The following is an 18430-nucleotide window of genomic DNA, read 5'->3' as shown; positions in this document are numbered from 1 at the left end:
CACAAAGTCATCACAGCTTATGTCATGAACTTTTAACAGTCCTATCACATTTGTTAGCCACATATTCCCTTACCATGGCCCCATGGTAACATACACTCAGCTTCTGGGTGGGATGAACATGGATGGCGCCAAGGAGATTGTATTTGTTACTTCTGGGTCACTGAACTTCTCTGTCTCCGCCTTCATTTCCATACCTACAGAGAGAGAAAGCAATACTCATACCATGTTTTCCAGAGTGCTTCTGTGAAGGCAAAGTGAGATAATGGATGTGAAGTCACATTGAGATTTTAAAAATTATATAAGTGAAAGATATTCTCCCAACCTTATCTTGAAAAATAATGAAAAGATTTGAATACAGTAGGAGAACTTGGAAAAGTTTTAGCATGCTTTATTTGTAGGGAAATTAGCCCCCATTCTTCTACACTGAAAACAGTGGAGGAGAAGCAAATTGGAAAACGAATGTGTCTGAAAAAAGACGGTGGAAAGATTGTTTTGTAACACTTGAAGCATGCAAGCTGCATTTTCAGGCTCCATTATTATGGATGGGCACTGCTTCCAGTGTTGGTGATACCTGCAGGGTTTAACTCTCCTTTAAATAGAGGTGGGATAGATACAAAGTAGCTCAGCCACAGCACCTGGTGAAACGCACTGTCACATCTAAAATAAGGAGAAAGGGGGAAATTAGAGCAACCGTGGTTACCTATTTTCTGGACTCTTCCTTCTTCCACTGTTTTCCCAATTCCTTCACAAACTCTAGTTAACTGATTATATCGATTTTTAGTTTTAAAATTCAGGCCCCTCCCAGAACCTTTCCTATAGATAGGGATTAGGGGAGGCGGGATGGATGGGAAGGAAACCAGGACTAAGTCAATCCGCTAATGATTGTACACTGGAAGCATGTTGCTGTACAATATCGCCCCAGAGCCGCTTTGTTTATCAATGAACATCCTGCTGCGTCTCCGAGATGTAGGTCAGGCTCATTGGAAATATCAGCCGCCGATCACAAGCAGTCTTCATGATATTTCCAGACCCGGTGCGCTGCTGATTCTTGCACACTGGAGTGCGTCTGAGCTGCACGATGGAGAGGGGGACACCTGTACCTTAGGGACGCAGGTGAAGTCCCGTCTACCTGATACTTTCCCTGGTGCTTTCTCATTCCCTCAGCCGCTCAGTCTTCATCTTCATCTCCCTTGCTGTCTTGGACCCGAGCTTCTCTGCTAAACGGGTGTTTTTCCCGCTCTCTCCTTTCACCGCACCTCAGCCGAAGACGGAGTGCTCCACACAACTGGGCATGCCTAATAACCAGGGAAAGCTTGGGCTGCAAGAAGAAAGCTTTTGCACCTTCTGCGCTCCCCTCCCCTCTGCAGCTGCCTCCTGCCAGTCAGGCGATCCGACGTGCCGCGCGGCCCAATGAGAGTCCGCAGCTTTCGCGGGGGCCCGGCCTCTCGATGCGCCGCCACCAATGAATGGTTGGCGGAGGTGGGGCGCTCCCTGTTCCCGCCTCTCCAGTTAAGGCCGCTGGTGTGAGCCGGGGCTCGGCGCGAGCCAGGGACGACGGAAGGGACGGGCAGGTGTGGGCGCGGGGCCGCTCAGCCCGACGGCGGGAGTCGCAGCCACTCGGTGCATGGGCCAGTGAGGACGCGCGGAGATCCCCGCGCCGCGGCGAAGGCGGAGCAGCGCGGGAGCAAGGCGCTGCCCGGCGACCCTGCGTCCGAGCGAGCGGAACCTTGCGCTTCGCCCGGGGACGGTCCGAAGTCCGCGCTATGGAAGAGGAGAAATATTTGCCTGAGCTGATGGCAGAGAAAGATAGCCTGGATCCATCTTTTGTGCATGCATCGCGCCTTTTGGCGGAAGGTAGGACTTGCTCTTACAGATGGGCACAAATCACTGGCCGCCTGTCTCACCCGCGGCTTGGTTAGGGGAGTGAAGTTGGGGAGGGACGCCTGTCTCCTTCGCCGAAACTGTCCCCCTGAAGATGCTCGCTTCGGAGCTCGGGCGGACGGAGCCCATTCTTGGGGCGGGCAGCAGTGCTCCTTCTCTACGTCTTAATTTGGGGAAGACCAAAGCTACGAGATGTAATGGCAGTGGTGATGTGACCTGTTAGGATCATTGATGGAGAAACCGTAAAGTGTAGAGCGGTCAACAGGGATATTTTCACTTTGCAGAGGAAAAGGAAATCAGTTTGGAAGTAAATGGTGATGAGTGTAATGTTCTAAGAGCTTCTTCGCTACAAATCAGCATTTATTTTTTATTTTATTTTATATTTTATTTTTTGCTGCATTTGGGAAGTGATTTTGATACCCTTTATCTAATTATAGCCTTTCCTATGGAAAGACTTAGAATTAACCTAGATGAAACTATGCATGTTCGTCAATGTTAGTGAATGTGGCAAAGGCTAAAGTGCTTTCAATTTATTTGAAGTGTGATGATTGGGTACTCTGTGAGATACTGGCCCCTGGGAACACTCCACAATTGATCAACTGTTTTACCAAGTGTGCATTTTCTTTTGTGTACCTGTAATGTTAAAGGAGATTTCATTCCCAGAGGAACATGTATGTCTTGTCTTTTGTGTTGCTTTGGAAGGTTGTTTAAACAGACACACACACACACACACATACACACACACACGCACGCACACAAACTTATGTATGACAGAAATATTAGCCCAATTACTCCATTCATCTTGAGAGAATGCCATCTGTCTGCTAAAGATACAATATCTGTAATAATCTATACATGCCTTTTTAAAAACAACTCGTTTTTTTAATTTTTTGATGAATGCTTCATTAATAATGAATTGCTTCATCATCAAATTGACTACAATGCAGTTTTGTAGCTTAGGTTGTTATGGACTTACCTATAGCAAAACTAAAAGTGACAACTTCCTCTTCCTTTCCCTTCTGCATTAAATGAAATGTTTTCTTTTTTGAGACTTAGTTGTACATGGAAGGAAAAATTGTAATCCTCCGTGTATGATTCAAATAGCCATTAGGTTTGTTTAAATATTTTATTGATGGAGTATTATTTATAACAACAGTAATGTTCAAGGTATTTTTTCCTTTTTGCATACTAAACAATTAAGGAAGATTTGTTATCAAAATCTTGAACATGTGAAATAGCTAAACTGCTTTTCAAGGAACAAGTTAGTTTTTTAGAGGATTTGGAAAGGTAAAAAGCAATGATACTTACTTGGTTACTGAATGAAAAAACTAGAAATTCAGATGAAAAGTTAAGTCAATTTAAAAATTAAACTCTCACTCTACTTTATTAAAAAGATGACTGCATAAAAATGATAGGAATATTGAAAATTAATGAGTTAATAAATGCTTAAGTTAAGATTGTTCAAAATGATTAAAAATGCAATTAAGCCTTCTCAAATCATGTATTTCAGTATATCTTCCAGAAGTGTCTTTATTAAGCTGATAACGTCTTTAAAATGGAAAAAAAAAGTTTGGAATTGATCATTTTCTCTGACCTGCTAATTGGAGTTCTCTTTGGGACAGCAGGCTCAATGATTAATTCATAAGTCATTGATGAGAGTTAGTGGAGTTAGTGTACATTTCAAAACTGCCAAACTAAAAAAATGCATATAAGAAACTCTTAGTAGAGTGCATAAGTGTTTCTGTGGCTGGTGAAACAGTCAGAAAAGGCTATGCCCTTGATTCCTTAGCATTTTATCTTTCCCAGGAACTTGATTTCTTGATATTTAGAAACATGTTCCAGCGTCCTTGTAATTTAATTTTTTCCCAGCAGGGGGAAGCATGTCCTGCTTTTATAAAGAATTAGGAGGAAAAAGCTCTTAAATAGAAAAATATCTAAGTAAGAAACAAAGGGAGGTGTTCAAATTTCAGAGAAATCACAATGAGGAAAAGAGAATGGAGGAAGTGATGATTATAATCTCGGAGTATATAAGGAGCTATGCAAAAAAGATGCATAAGGTTTATATTAATTCTTTATTTGTACCTCAAGTTTTTTAAATGTACTTATTGAAGAGTAAAAGGTGAGTGTCCTTTGGAATCTCTAATAAATCTTAATGTACACTTTACATTATGGATCTTTCATTGTTTTATCCAGGGCCATTTGCCAAGATTTCCAGGTTTTGTTTCAGATCTCTATAGGAGAATATGGTGAGATGATTTTATTTCTCTTACCTGGAAATGCACTGATTGAAGGCAGTGGCTATAAATAAACCTGACATAGATATTCATTTGGAGGGAAGGTGCACACTGAAGTACATTTCAGTCAGTACTGTGCAGACAGTCTCAAGACTGAGTGAGCAATAAAAATGATCCAGATGATTCAGTTCTTCGGAATGATTTTCTGGAAGCTAATATATAAGGTCAGTGATGTAAACCAATGAGCTTTCACAGTGATTTATTTTGCATTTTTGATTGGTGATAAATGCAAATCAGTGCTCATTTGCAACTACTTCATAAGGCCATGGGGTTAAAAGTAGTAGTTTGTTAATTATTTTAATTATTTTGACTGTAGTTCATTTTATTTCACTTGTTTCTGCTATGTGTTTTCAGTAGAAAGCTAATGGAAGAGCCCATACGTTTTATGTATTTGATTGTTACTTAGAAAAGATCTTGAATAATATCGTTTGAAGAGTGCTTATAATATGTTTGACTAATTAATATAACTTTCCTTCTGTGATTATAATATTGTTTAATTATCCATTTGTTATGGAAGGTGCTTTCAAATATGATAAAACAGCAAACTCAGCATGATCCTTAAAGTTCCACTCAGCCTCTGAATTTGCTTGCCACATGAAATTAGATGAGGTTATTTCTATCTAAGCTGCTTCTGGAAAGTGCACTAAACTGTGAATCCAGATACCTGGATTTTAATTCCACTTTTGCCTAAACTGAATGTTGATAAACTTCCCTTCCTCCAGGCCCAGTTTCTTTGTCTCTGAAATTAAGGAATTGGACTAGATGATGTATAGGTTTCTTTGTAGTCGCAGACTTCATTAGAATTACAAAGTTCTCTGGTTTGCAAGATTTCCTAACCTGAATTTTTCACAGATATTGGTAGATTCATCATTGTTTTGGTTGACTCATCAAATGAGGAAGTCAAATATTGCCAAATATCCCAACAGTTAAAATGTGTTTTTTTTTTTTTTTTTTTAAGAACACTAGGTGGTATTTTTAAATTTGGGTGAAAAGCTTGACCTTCCATCTAGGATTGGCTTTCATGTTTGTAGATATGGAATGAACCTTTAAAACCATGAGAGAAACTGGGAATATTTATCACAGATGCTAACTTGCAGTGACTTAACTACACGTACATTCTCAATTTATCACAAATGCTAACTTGCAGTGACTTAACTACACGTACATTCTCAATAAGGATCATTATTTAATTTAAATTGTATTCCTCAAAATATTTTCCACAGATCATGGAGAGTTCTTAAATTCAGGAAAGGTATTGATGTAATGTCTGAAACTAGCTTCTGTTAAAAAAAATATTCATGTGACTTTCCTTTTGATTAATGTAACCCTTTTTTTTCTCCTAATACATTTGGGATAATCTGGCTTATGTTTCTTAAATAAAAAACAAAAATTGGCAAAAAAATGACAAGATAGTTTTGATTTTCAATTAAAACACATTTATGAGATAGTGGGAAAATTCTGCTTTAACAGGCAAAACACTTGGGACAAAGTGTTGACACTTTTGTCTATTGTGAAATGTAAGGTATGTCATTTATCTCCTCTCTGATTCTCAGTTTCTTCATCTGTAAAACAGGAAAAGTAATATCTACCACCCATGAGTGTTTTAAGGTTAAAACAATTCTGTTTGTAATAATATAAACCATATTTTATACAAATGTAAATAGAATTTTTTATACAAAAATAACATAAACAGAAATTACACAAATATGAGGTGATACTTTTAAGATTTTCCTTAACATTTTAATGGCATTGCAGATTTGACCTCAACTTGAAGCTTGACTTTGTAAGAAAATGAGCACTGCCTTTACTCTCTGAATCACTGCTAAGTGAAATTTGAACTCGGAGACCAAATTATAAAACAAATTATCTTATGAAAAATTATTCCAGTGAGGGTTTTTAAAATATCATGTTCCTTCAGTCACTGGTCACTTATTCATTGCTTTACTTGAGCTTGATTAGCCCTTGTCCTGTGTGTTTCTAGGGTAATTCCAAACCTTCCCAGGCCTTGTCATAAACCCACACATCCTTCACTCTTGGCAGCTGATTTCGTCCTCTGTTTTAGTAGGAAATGGATATATCTCTTCTGATGTTTTTCAACCTCCTATCACCTAAAAATTTCCATAATCCTCCTTACTGGCTTCCATTCCCAGAAGGTGAAATGTTTCTTTTTTGTTCTAGGGTGACTCATGTACACCAGTATCCTTAGTCCTAAGGCTCATCATGTCTTCAAGACTTGTTCTACAGTTATATCCCTTCTTCAGTATCTCCACTTTCTTCCTCCCTATCCACTCTTTTATTGTAGCAGCCTGTAGGCATGATCCAATCTGAATAACTTAAAAAAGATAAAATAGTTTCAGTTTACCCCTTCAAAACCCTTCATTCTGGCTTCTGTCCTCATCATTGTCCTAAAACCAGTGACCCTGGAGACAGATTCATCTCCTAATTGCCAAATCCAATAAAAGTTTTCTGACTTCTTATAAGGTCTCTTGGCTGTTTCCACTGCTGGTCTTTTTCCAACTTCTTGGTGTTTGCCTTAGCTTCCAGGCACTATAGTACTGTTGGTTTTACTCTTCTGTTCTCAGCTCAGCGTCTTTATCCCTTTTCTCCCCTTCCCAGCTGTGCTGCCAGAGTGATTCACTCAAAATCAAAGTTTGACCGTGTCACACTTTTTAATTATATTCTCTTTTACCAGGCTTCCTCTAATGCCATGCCAGCAGAGGGAGAGGGGGCATCATCTTTATACTTGGAGGCAGAGGTGAAAGTCCAGGCTCCCCACTAGGCATTCATTGATACCATCTGGCCAGGAAAGGGAGGAACATCTTGTCCCTGCTTCTTTTGTGGTCTCCAGGACACCAGTAGTAGGGGGAAGGCTTCATTCCTGCAGGAGCATGATGAAAATTCCAGCAGAATGAGACCTCTCATACCACCCTGGTGGAGGGAGAAGGGCCTTGTTAACTGTTCATGAGTGAGGAAGTCCAGGATTTCCCTGTGGCCTCTGCTGCCACTGCAGGAGGCATCCTTACCGTGGGTGGAAATGAAGTCCCTAGTCCCCATCTAGTCTTTTCTGATTCCAGCCACAGGGGAAAACATACCCCTTTTTTTTTAATTTTTAAAAATTTTTAAATTTATTTTTGAGACAGAGAAAGAGCATGAGCAGGGGAGGGGCAGAGAGAGAGGGAGACACAGAATCTGAAGCAGGCTCCAGGCTCTGAGCTGTCAGCACAGAGCCCGACGCAGGGCTCGAACTTACAGACTGTGAGATCATGACCTGAGCTGAAGTCGGACGCTTAACTGACTGAGCCACCCAGGCGCCTGAAAACATATCTCTTTACAGCTGGATGAGGCTGGGTCTAGGCTTCCTGTTTAAACTTTCCTGACAGAGGTGAACATGAGACACTGTTTGTTTGTTTGTTTGTTTTCTTTCTGTATTTTTTGGCTAGAGAAAGATGTTTGTCTAAAAGTTTTCTTTCCTGCTAGTTGCTCTCTTTTAGTCCTTTGGCTAACAGGCTTTTCTTGAGGGTTTTTTTTTTTTTCTTTTTGTCTGCTCCTATTGACTTTTCTAGTTTGCCAGCTTCTCTAGTATCTACTTTGGTGGATATAAGGCACACAAAAACCCTACAGAAACTACTCCTATCTCATCCCTCGGTCTTGTGGTACCTAGACAGCCTACTTTCTTTTTTCCTCCTTTTGTTACTGATCCCTGAAGTCAGATTTGTGTGTCTGATCTCAGTAAGACAATCTCTGAGTCACCTGGTTAAATTAGACAAAGTTTTTCTCAGAGAAGGCAGGGGGTCGGTTCCAAATCTGCCCTGTCTTTGCTGAGCCTAGGGACTACGGGGACTAGCAAGGTATGTGTGGGATAGGGCAGGAACTGGATGGGCCTTGGAGCTTCTTGACAAGGGGAGGCTCAAAATTTCTGGGATTGTGTGCTGTTTTGGACATTTGGACTCTATCCAGGGGTCCTGGTGTGTTACACTTGTGTCTGCAAAACAAGCATTATCAAGTATCCCCCCTCCCTGGTTCTTGTAGGTAGTACTGGAAAACATAACAAAGAACAAGGTTAATAATTCTTGCAAGGCTGCGGATGAATATACCTATGTGCAGTGTGTGGGGTTATAATGGAGGAAAAACCCAGAGAAGGTTTACATGAATAAAGAAGCGTATACCTGAGCTCACTTTCACAAAGTATTCTATGTTTATATATGATACTCAGTCCCTATGCATTTGTGAATTTCAATTTATTTCTTTATAAAATTTTCTTATGAATGCGTTGTACATTCATAGTTCATTAATTACATTTATAAGAATGAGCATGACCAGGATAAACCTTCTGGATAATGGGGACAATATTTTTCTTTACCTTATTTCAAAGCGACTTGGTAACAGGATACATGAAATTGGGAATAAAATGAGGTCTGATCATCATCCTTAGTTTTTTTTTTTTAATGTCTACTTATTTTTGAGAGAGAGAGATAAAGAGATAGAGTGTGAGCAGGGGAGGGGCAGAGAGAGAGGGAGACACAGAATCTGAAGGCTCCAGGCTCTGAGCTGTCAGCACAGAGCCTGAAGACATGGGACTCGAACTCAGGAACTGTGAGATCATGACCTGAGCCGAAATCAGACACTTAACTGACTGAGACAACCAGGTGCCCCCATTATTCTTAGTTTCTGTTTGAGTATACAATCTAGATTGAAACTCCTTGTTCCCATAGCAGCTATAGAAGGGAAAAAAAGTTTTAGAGGTAGTTTTTGGAAACCCTTGGAAAGAACTCTGTAGTAGTGCCTGCTTTTCTTATGCCCTTATTTGTTTGTCATCTGATTTGATCTTTTTTTTTTGTCTGAATATATAAGAAATGTATTTTAATTGGAATTATATTCTGGCACCAGTTTGTTTTTTAAAGGTATAAACAGTGTAAGGTTTAACACTTTCAGAGAATGAAAAATGATCTCTTTTCTCACAAAAATAGTTAATTTCAATAAAATAAGTGTGATATGCAAATAGATTTATTAAAAATAACAAAGTACTGGTTAATAACTGATCTCCCAAATTATGTTAGCAAATACCTGTGCTATATGACTTCTTCATTTTCTCAGTGTTGTATATTTTGTTAATAAACGTGATTGAATGTTTTATTTGTTAAAAACTTGAGAAGTCATAGCCAAACATCTTGTTGCCCAATCATTATTATTGATTGTGGGAAACAAGTCATTTGTAGCATATCCTCCATTGCTTATCTCTGTCTCTTGAACACTACTTCCAAAAAGATTCTGCAGTAGAGAGAGATAATAAACATTCGAGAACACCAGAATGACACATTTTTAGGCCATATACTATAGATAGCTTTATACTTTAGCTAGTGTGTGGGATGAATCCCATTGGGTTAGAGCTCTACTACATTTAACTATATAATCACACATGCCCTTCACTGTATGTTGGTAACACTTGTCTGCAACGTATGCTTTTGGTATTTGAAGAGGTATTAGATATTTAACTCATTGGTTTTTAAATAATCTGTGGGGGATTCAACATATACATAAGATATAAATAATAGTGTATGGGAAGGTCTGCTAGGTTTTACAAACCAATGATATCGTGGGAATTCAAAGAAGATCATGACTCTTGTTGGTCATGGTTATCATTGGTTCTTTTTCTTCATCATCTTTGTCATTGCTGCCAACATTTATTGGGAGATTACTCCTTTGTCAGGCACTATACTAGATGTTTTGCATGCATTACCACAATCAATTCATCCAGCAATCCTATGTCATAGTTATTACCATTATCCTTGCTTTACAAATGAGAAGAATTAAGAATTAGAGAAGTCAATTTGTAAATCTGAACCCCAGGCTTTCTTGCTCAGAGATCGTGTGTAACCATTACACCATGTTGCCCATTTTGAAAGAGACACAACTTTCGTTAGGCTTTGATGGAAAGGCAGATTTTAATACACAAAGTGTGTTTAGGAGATCGGCATGGTTGTTGCCATTAACTTCTGAGATATGTTCCTGAATGCAAGTATTGAATGAATTATTCACAAACTTCTTCAATAAGGATAGTATATGAAAGGTTAGTAAGTTCATAAATGGGGAAATTTTCCTAAGTACAGAATTGGGTCAAAGATTGAGATAGCTGAATGTTTCTGAATGTCTTATTTTGACTGTGGTTTCTGAGGGAGTTTGGTGATGAGGTGGCAAGGAACAGTAGAACATTTTCAACCTTTCCCCTCCCCCCCCCCACTGCCTTTTGAATCCAAAAAGTGATTGGAGAACTTTGTGTGATTTGCTGAGGCATTTTTTCTTTCTGTGTCTTTTAGAGAACTGCTTATGTATGCCGAATTTTTCTAGGGAGAAAGAACAACTATAGGTCCTCTCTTGGTGTCTTGAGGCGGTATTGGTTTTGTTTAAAATTTGGAAGTGAGCAGATTTCACATGTGGTCAGAAACAGATAACTCAGCAGCATGGCTTGATTAAAATGTTATCTATAGGTTCCGAGGTTTTAGAATTTAATAACTTTGAAACAGATTGGCTGGTATTATTACACTGTTATCAGAAATGGCACAATTGATGCCCATTTCCTTTAAAATATTAAAGATTAGATTTTACTCTTCTAATAGAAAAGCAGAATGAATGTGTTTTCTCTAGAGTGTAGATATTTTTAGTAAGTTCATGGAATTGTATGTCAGAAAATGATGGGCCCTGGCTACAACTCAGAAGAGGGAGCCTCTGTGACAGAAACTCGGTAAAGAGGCTGAAGGAGAAGGAATTTGTTAATTTGAGAAGAAAGGGATGACTGAAGTAATACTTTTATTGAACATACACCTACACCCTGGCTCAGTTCCTAACATTGTATCCCAAAGGCAGGTAATATTGTACCTATTTGCTGGGGCGGGGGGGGGGGGGGAGATTAAGAAGCCGATTAGAGGGTAGCATACTCCAATTTGGGATTTTTAAGCAATAAGTCAGAGGTTAGGTAAACGTTTACTTGTAGTATAGAAGATTGTCAAAAGGAGCCATCAAACATTGAAGAATATTGAAGAATATTACTTGTTTAAGGGAATACCAAGCACATGGTTTGAAAACCGTTTTTGAAGAGTTAAATACCTGTTACTGTAGAATTTATTGTTTCCTCTAAAATAACTTTAATGAATTTGATTGGTTAGAAATTTGCTTTACATGCAACAATACACTCATTGTATAAAATAAAACTATAAAATGCAAGCAGTAGATGAATGAATGCATAATAGAATACATTTCTTATATGTTTTTAGGCACGTAAATGTTATTTAAATCAGAAATTTAAGCAAGTGTTAAATTAAATTAAGTACCATCCATGTCTCCAGAGAGCCTAAGATTTTCTTTCTGGGAGGCAAAAACTAGAAGCTGCCTTTTTATCCATCCAAGATCTGGTGGAAGAGAGGGCCTTTAAGGAATTATGTGAAGATGAAAGAACATTTGGTGTGCTGAGGCAGATGGCATTTTATTATATGATATTGTTTTGGAATGGACTTTGGAACGATAGATGGCTATGCATTAAGCTAGTATTCTGAAATTAGTGAAAGATTGGAAATTGTGTCCTATCCACATAAGGAAAATCTGGTAGAATAAAGCATTATGATAATTAAAAGCCACTTAATGGAATTAGATGGAAGTGGTAAGTGTTTGGAGTAAGTTGTAATAAGCTAAATGGTTTCTCTTTGAGTAAAATGAGTGGAGTGTGTGTGTGTGTGTGTGTGTGTGTGTGTGTGTGTGTTAAGCATATACTACACATGGTTAATCAGTGCAAAACAGTACAGACTTGGTTCAGCTTTTTGTTTTTTTTTAATTATATGTGCTCTGTATTACCATCTGAGACTTACATTTAGGTTGAGGAGGGAACAAGAGTTACAGACAAATAAATGACCAGGATTCAGTGAAGAAGGATCTAGAAGACTTATACATGGATACAGTAAACAATATCTCCAAAGCCTGAAAAGAAAGAACATTTATTTGAATAGGTATAAATTAAGTGTAATATTGTGTTTTATAATAAGAAATACATATTTGGTCTTCTTCCCTGTCTTGAACAGAGATCCTAAAACTTTTGGAATTTCTTAAGTGTGCATAGCCATAAAGGTGTCTATTGTTATGTTAATGAAGTGACTTTTCAATCCCACCTAAAGAATGGGGCTGGTGGTCAGGAGAACCAATTACATAATTAGAAGGTTGTCACTTTCAGTTCTACCCCCACCTCTCCACCTCCCAGAAGGGGAAAGGGAGGAGGTCAAATCAATTGCCAGTGCCAATGATTTAATCATGTAATGGAGCCTCCATATAAATCCAAAAGGAGTGGGTTGGAGAGCTTCCTGGTTGGTGAACACATGCAGATTTAGGGAGAGCACTAAACTCAGGGAGAGCATGGAAAAGCTCTGTGCCTTTTCCCTTTGCCTTGCCCTATGCATATCTTCCATCTAGCCGTCCTAGTTATATCCTTTGTAATAAACTGGTAATCTAATAACAATGATGCTTTGTGAGTTCTGTGAGCTGCTCTAGCAAATTAATCGAACTCAAGGAGGCCATGAGAACCGCTGGTTACAGACAGAGGGTTAGATGTACAAGTAGCAACCTAGATTTGTGACTGACATCTAAAGTCCAAGGAAGGGATGATTGGAATCCCCAATCTATAACTGGCCAATCGGAAGTACAGGTAACCACCTGGACTTGGTGTCTGAAGTGGGGAGGGGATAGTCTTATAGGACTGAACACCTAGCCTGTGAAAACTGATATTATCTCTGGTTATACTGTCAGAATTGTTTGTGTTATGTGGAAAGGAACTCCCACCTCCACCGTCCAACTTTGGAATTGGGTCTGGAAATCCAAAAGGTTAAGTATTTTTGGAAAATACAGTAAAAGAGAAAGCATCAAGAAAAGTGGGTCTAAAGAGAATAGTAGAGGCTTATTACACATAAGTAGAGGCTTATTCTTGGAAACTGTTAAGAAGTTTAGATTTATGTGAAAAGTAATGAATCATTTAAATCTTTTCATTTAAAGATTTTTAAATGAATCTTCTAAATCATTTAAAACTCTTAAAAAGGGCCAATGTGATGTCAGAGTTTCATGTAAAGCATAATGTGGCTGCACTATTGGAGAATGAATTCAACGGCTATAAGACATGGGCAAGCCATCAGCGCAGCAATCAGAGAGAGAAGTTATGGTGACCTGAGTTCAGGTAATGAGAGTGCAGACATGAAGAAGTAGACAGATCTAATAGAAATTTAGCAAGTAAAATAAAAAGGATTGGATTGCACAGAGGGGATGAAAAATAAAGGGTGGTCAAGACTGTTGTCTGAGTTGCTCCTTAGTAATGGTGCTGTCAGTTGAGTAATGGCTTAATGGTGGTATTGGTTACTGAGATAGGAATTAAAAGGAGGTTAATGCCGAGTTCGGTTGGATATACATCAAAAGGCATGAAAACGCACTTGGAGAGTTGAGTTTGGAGAAAGATCTGTGCTACCTGTAAAGGTTTCATTAGCAGTTAGGTGATAAATTGACCTAGATAGTAGAAGAGCTCATTGAGGGGGAGAACATATGGAATACAACGGGAAGGAGACTGAGGATAAAACCCGGAGGAATGTCAGCACTTAAGGAGAGAGAGACAGACAAAAGTAGTCTTTGAAGTTGACTAAAAGGAGTGTCCTGGAACATAGGTAGGAAAGATCAAGTTCGGTGTCAGGTTAGTAGAGTATTGGAATGATGAAGGATTTGGTTAATATTTTCAAGTGCTGTAGATAGGCCAATTGAAGCAAAGATTAAACATTTCTAATGGATTTGGCAACAAGGAACAAATTGAGAGAGGTGTTGGAGAAAATCCCAAATTTCTTTAGGTTGAGAGTGAAGAGTGAGACTGTGAGAGAATGAGGTTGGAAAACTCTTCAAACAACTTCAACTTCATTGAGGAGGAGAGCTAGGAGTAATTAATTTGTTGAACCACATGAAATCAATAATATTGAATCATAATGACCTAAAACCCAGCAAGTTTATATGGTTTAACGTATATAAGAGAGATGTTTAAGTGTAGTGGTTAAAAGCATAGGTACTGGAACTAGACTCCCTGGGTTCTATTTTGTTCCTGTAATTAAAGATCTGTATTATTTTGGGTGAGTGGTTTGACCTCCATATGCCTCTTTTCCTCATGTGTACAATGAAGACCCTAATGGTTCTAAACTAACAAGAAAATGACAGCCAAACATTATTACTTCTTTTGCTCACTTGAAATTACATAGTGATTCGTAGACTGCCCTCCATTCCCTCAGCTTCCACCTTGCTCCCTTTCTTTTTTATTTTTTTTTATTTAAAAAAAATTTTTTTTTAACATTTATTTATTTTTGAGACAGAGAGAGACAGAGCATGAACGGGGGAGGGTCAGAGAAAGAGAGAGACACAGAATCCGAAACAGGCTCCAGGCTCTGAGCGGTCAGCACAGAGCCTGACGCGGGGCTTGAACTCAAGGACGGGACCGTGAGATCATGACCTGAGCTGAAGTCGGACACTCAACCGACTGAGCCACCCAGGCGCCCCAACCTTGCTCCCTTTCTTAGTGTTACATGGAGCATCCTTATACAAAACGACATCTCAAATCAAAAACTGTCAAATTAATCCCTACTTCTTTTCTAAGACTGTCTTTGAACTTGAGTCTTTCCTTATCCCAGATCCATTGCATGCACCTTTTTTTTTCCTTGACAGTTCTTATTGACTTGTTGGCAATATGACTTTGTTGACTGTTGCCACTTTCTTGATATACTTTCCCCTTGAATTTGTGATGCTACCATCAATATAAGAATTTATCACTTTTGTTCTAATAGTGGAGGTGTAATCCACAGTGAGCATGAGATGGGTGTCTCTGTACTCTTATATCCTTAAAGCTTGTACTATGAGCATTTCTCTGTGCTGAGTAGCATTATAATGTGAAAAGATGCATGGATTATTTTTGATAGGTTTGTTTCAGACTGAAGGAAATATTGGCTATGTTGGACCTGAAAGAGTACACGTGCTTATGCAAAATTTGAATGATCAATTTTGAGGGTCAACATTCCTTTTGAGACATTTATCATGTGTGTGTTTATATGATATTTCTTGCTCTGGAATGTGGTAAAACATGTTTGAGAGCTACTATTATAGTAGAAAGGACACATCAAGTGAAGTCAAAATACTAGTGATTGAGTCCCAGATCTTCTATTTGGTTACTTTGTAACTGTGGGCAAATTTCTAAATCTCTCTGAACCTCTATTTCCTCATTTATCAAAGAAGCAGGCTCTTGTCGATTATGTCATAGATGAACCAATCACCTCATGAATCCTATGCAAGGGTATTTGCAGTGCTTACCTAATGGCAGAAATCAGTAAAGATTCTTTTCTTACCCCACTTTGCTTGGTTTGCTTACTGTAAAAAAATTGAGGCAAATTTTATGAACAGTGAAATGCAGTTTTTAGGTATACAATTTAATGACTTTTGATAATTCTGTAATCTTGTATAAGCAGTACTCTCGGCATGATAGATAACATTTCCATCGGCCCAGATGCTTTCCTTATATCCCCTTCCCATTAATCTTCATTTCCTTTGCCAGCCACTATTCTGATTTCTACTGTTATGGATTACTTTGATTGTTCTTCAAGTTGTATAAATAGCATTATAGACTATGTACACTTCTTAAGTTCAGGGTATTTTTGAAAGTCATCCATATTGTTGTACTTACCAATAATTAATATTTTTCTTGCTGAGTAGTGTTCCATTGTATAAATATGTCACAATTTGTTTATCCAATCTCTTGAAGATGGATATTTGGGCTGTTTTCAGTGCTAGTGTATTATGAATAAGCTGCTGTGAATGTACCTGTGCAATATTTTTGCGAACATATGTTCTCTTTACTTGGGGTGGAATTGCAGGGTCTTAGAATGTATGTATGTAGTTAGCCTTTTTACATGGCATTGCCAAATAGTGTTCTAAAGTGATTGCACTGTTTCACTCTTCTACCAGTGTTGTATGAAAACTCTGGTTGTTCCGCTTCCTTGCCAACATTTGAAGTTCTTAGTCTTTAACAACAGTTATTTTAGTGGTTTCAAGTGCTAATTTACTGAGGCTTTAGTTTGCATTTCCTTGATGATTAATGATGTTGAGGATGTTTTCATGTGCTTTTTGGCCATTTGTTTATATTCTCTGATTGTAAGTGATTGGTTAGAATGTTGACAAACTTTTAATTGGATTGTTGATCATTTTGTTGTCGTAGGAGTTATTTGTATGTGCTGGGTCTGCATCCTACTGCAAACACCTTCTCCCAATATGTGGCTTAGCTTTTAATTTTCTTACGTGTCTTTTGAAAAGAAGTTACTTTTTGTAAAGTCTGATTTATCATTTATCATTTTTTTCCCTTATGCTTAGTGTTGTTTTTGTCCCCTCTAAAAAACCTTCGCCTACCTAAGGTCCCAAAGTTCTTCTCAATATTTTCTTCCAGAGACTTTATGGGTTTAGCCTTTAAGTATAATTAGAAGTAATTTTTGTATATGGTGTCAAGATAGGGTCAAAATGCTTCCTTTTTTTTTTTTAGGATTTGAATATCCAGTTGTTTTAGTTTCATTTACTGAAAAGATTTTCCTTTGCTCATTGTTGTGTTTAAATGTTTGAAGATAATAGTGTAAATACGATGGATGTGTAGTGTTTAAACACATGAAATATAGAAAAATAAAGATCATAATGTTTAAGTATATGTGAACTACCTTACAGTATTGACCCTCCATGTGTCTATTTCAATATAAAAGGAAATAATGACTGCCTTAGGATGATTAAGCATGACATGTGTCTATATGTGCTTTAAAATTACATGTAACTTAACGAAACTTTTGCCTTTTCCTCATAATTTAAAACAGAATCTTTGAAGAAAACATGAATACACTTTTCTTATTATAATTGAGGAGAAGACTAGCCATCTTGAGGACTTGGCATTTACTGAATCTGACAGGTGTAGCATTCTACCAACAAAGAAGGAAGGTATTTGTGGTCATGAACACTAGTGATAGCTATTAAAACCTGAACATTTGCACTGTCCTGAATTGCACAGCAGGTTCTGGTATCACAAAATAGTAGGGAATAGTGTACACAGCAAATATTTATTTTAAAAGGCCATATAATTTTAGATAATAGATTATATGCTCTTTCTATTTTTATAAGAAAAAAGCGTATTGTACTGAAACAATATATTGTACAGAATTGACAACCTTACCCTGGGTAAAAAGATACACATGTGAACGAACAGTGGAGACCTACGTCTACATGTACAATGATAGCCCATTTATTATCCCTTGATCTTCAATGTCATATTAACTGCCAGCATCGCTATCACACTGAAAATGCAACATAAAGTTGTTGAAATTGCCCAAGGGCATAAATGACTGGTGACTTTACATTAGTCCCTAAAGCAGGTACCAAACCACTATCATTTAGTAAACATGTAGGTACTCATCATGTCAACACTAATAACCAAAAAGAAGATTTAACAATGATCCAGACTGACAGAATACATCAGTCCTGACATCTGACAAGGTAATTCTTGGGGGAGTGTTTATACAGGCAGGAAGGCAACTCCCTGAAGGAAAATGATCGTGTTGTGGGGTGTAGGGATGCAGTGGACAATTTCTTTTTGCATTTGGACAGGAATAAAAATGGATTTAGATGTCATCAGGTGATACAGCATTGTGAAGTACTGAAATGTGTTCCCATGGGGGTATTTAGAACCCCCTATAGAAAATTATGAGAAAAGGAAAAAAAAATAACTATTTTGTTTTTCCCAAAGGATATATATTGCTATATCCTTGGAAATAGAGGTTTTGATGAGATGACCTATGGATATTCATTTTATCTTGTATTTTAAAATTTTCATAGTATCAGACAATAGTTCTTTATGTTACCATAAAAGAAAATGGCTTTTGAAATTTATCTGACCAATATGTTACAATGTATGACTTATACTGGGGTGCCTGAATGGCTCAGTCGGTTGAGCATCCAACTCCGGCTCAGGTCATGATCTCACAGTTTATGAGTTCAAATCCCACGCTGGGCTCTGTGCTGACAGCTCAGAACCTGGAGCCTGCTTCAGATCCTGTGTCACCCTCTCTGTCTGTTCCTCCCCCGTTCACACTTGATCCATCTCTCTCTCTCTCTCTCAAATGTAAATGAACTTAAAAAAAAAAAACAAAGAATGTATGACTTATATTAAATAGTAGTCCATA

The 18430-nt window shown here is 38.0% G+C and overlaps 1 protein-coding gene across 2 annotated transcripts in view; it reads left to right on the top strand.

Annotated features, from left to right (window-relative positions):
• Positions 1-1763: 1763 nt before the first annotated feature.
• KHDRBS2 (KH RNA binding domain containing, signal transduction associated 2) overlaps positions 1764-18430 on the top strand; it is a 590557-nt gene continuing 573890 nt past the window's right edge. For both annotated transcript variants that reach the window (XM_042985303.1, XM_042985304.1), the window contains exon 1: positions 1764-1854. In XM_042985303.1, the coding sequence (XP_042841237.1) occupies positions 1764-1854 (91 nt within the window). The remainder of the gene's footprint in view (positions 1855-18430) is intronic.

This window comes from Panthera tigris, chromosome B2 (assembly GCF_018350195.1).
Source record: "Panthera tigris isolate Pti1 chromosome B2, P.tigris_Pti1_mat1.1, whole genome shotgun sequence".
NCBI lineage: Eukaryota > Metazoa > Chordata > Mammalia > Carnivora > Felidae > Panthera > Panthera tigris.
Note: the sequence above shows the minus strand (reverse complement) of the source record. Positions and strands in the feature narration are given on the sequence as shown.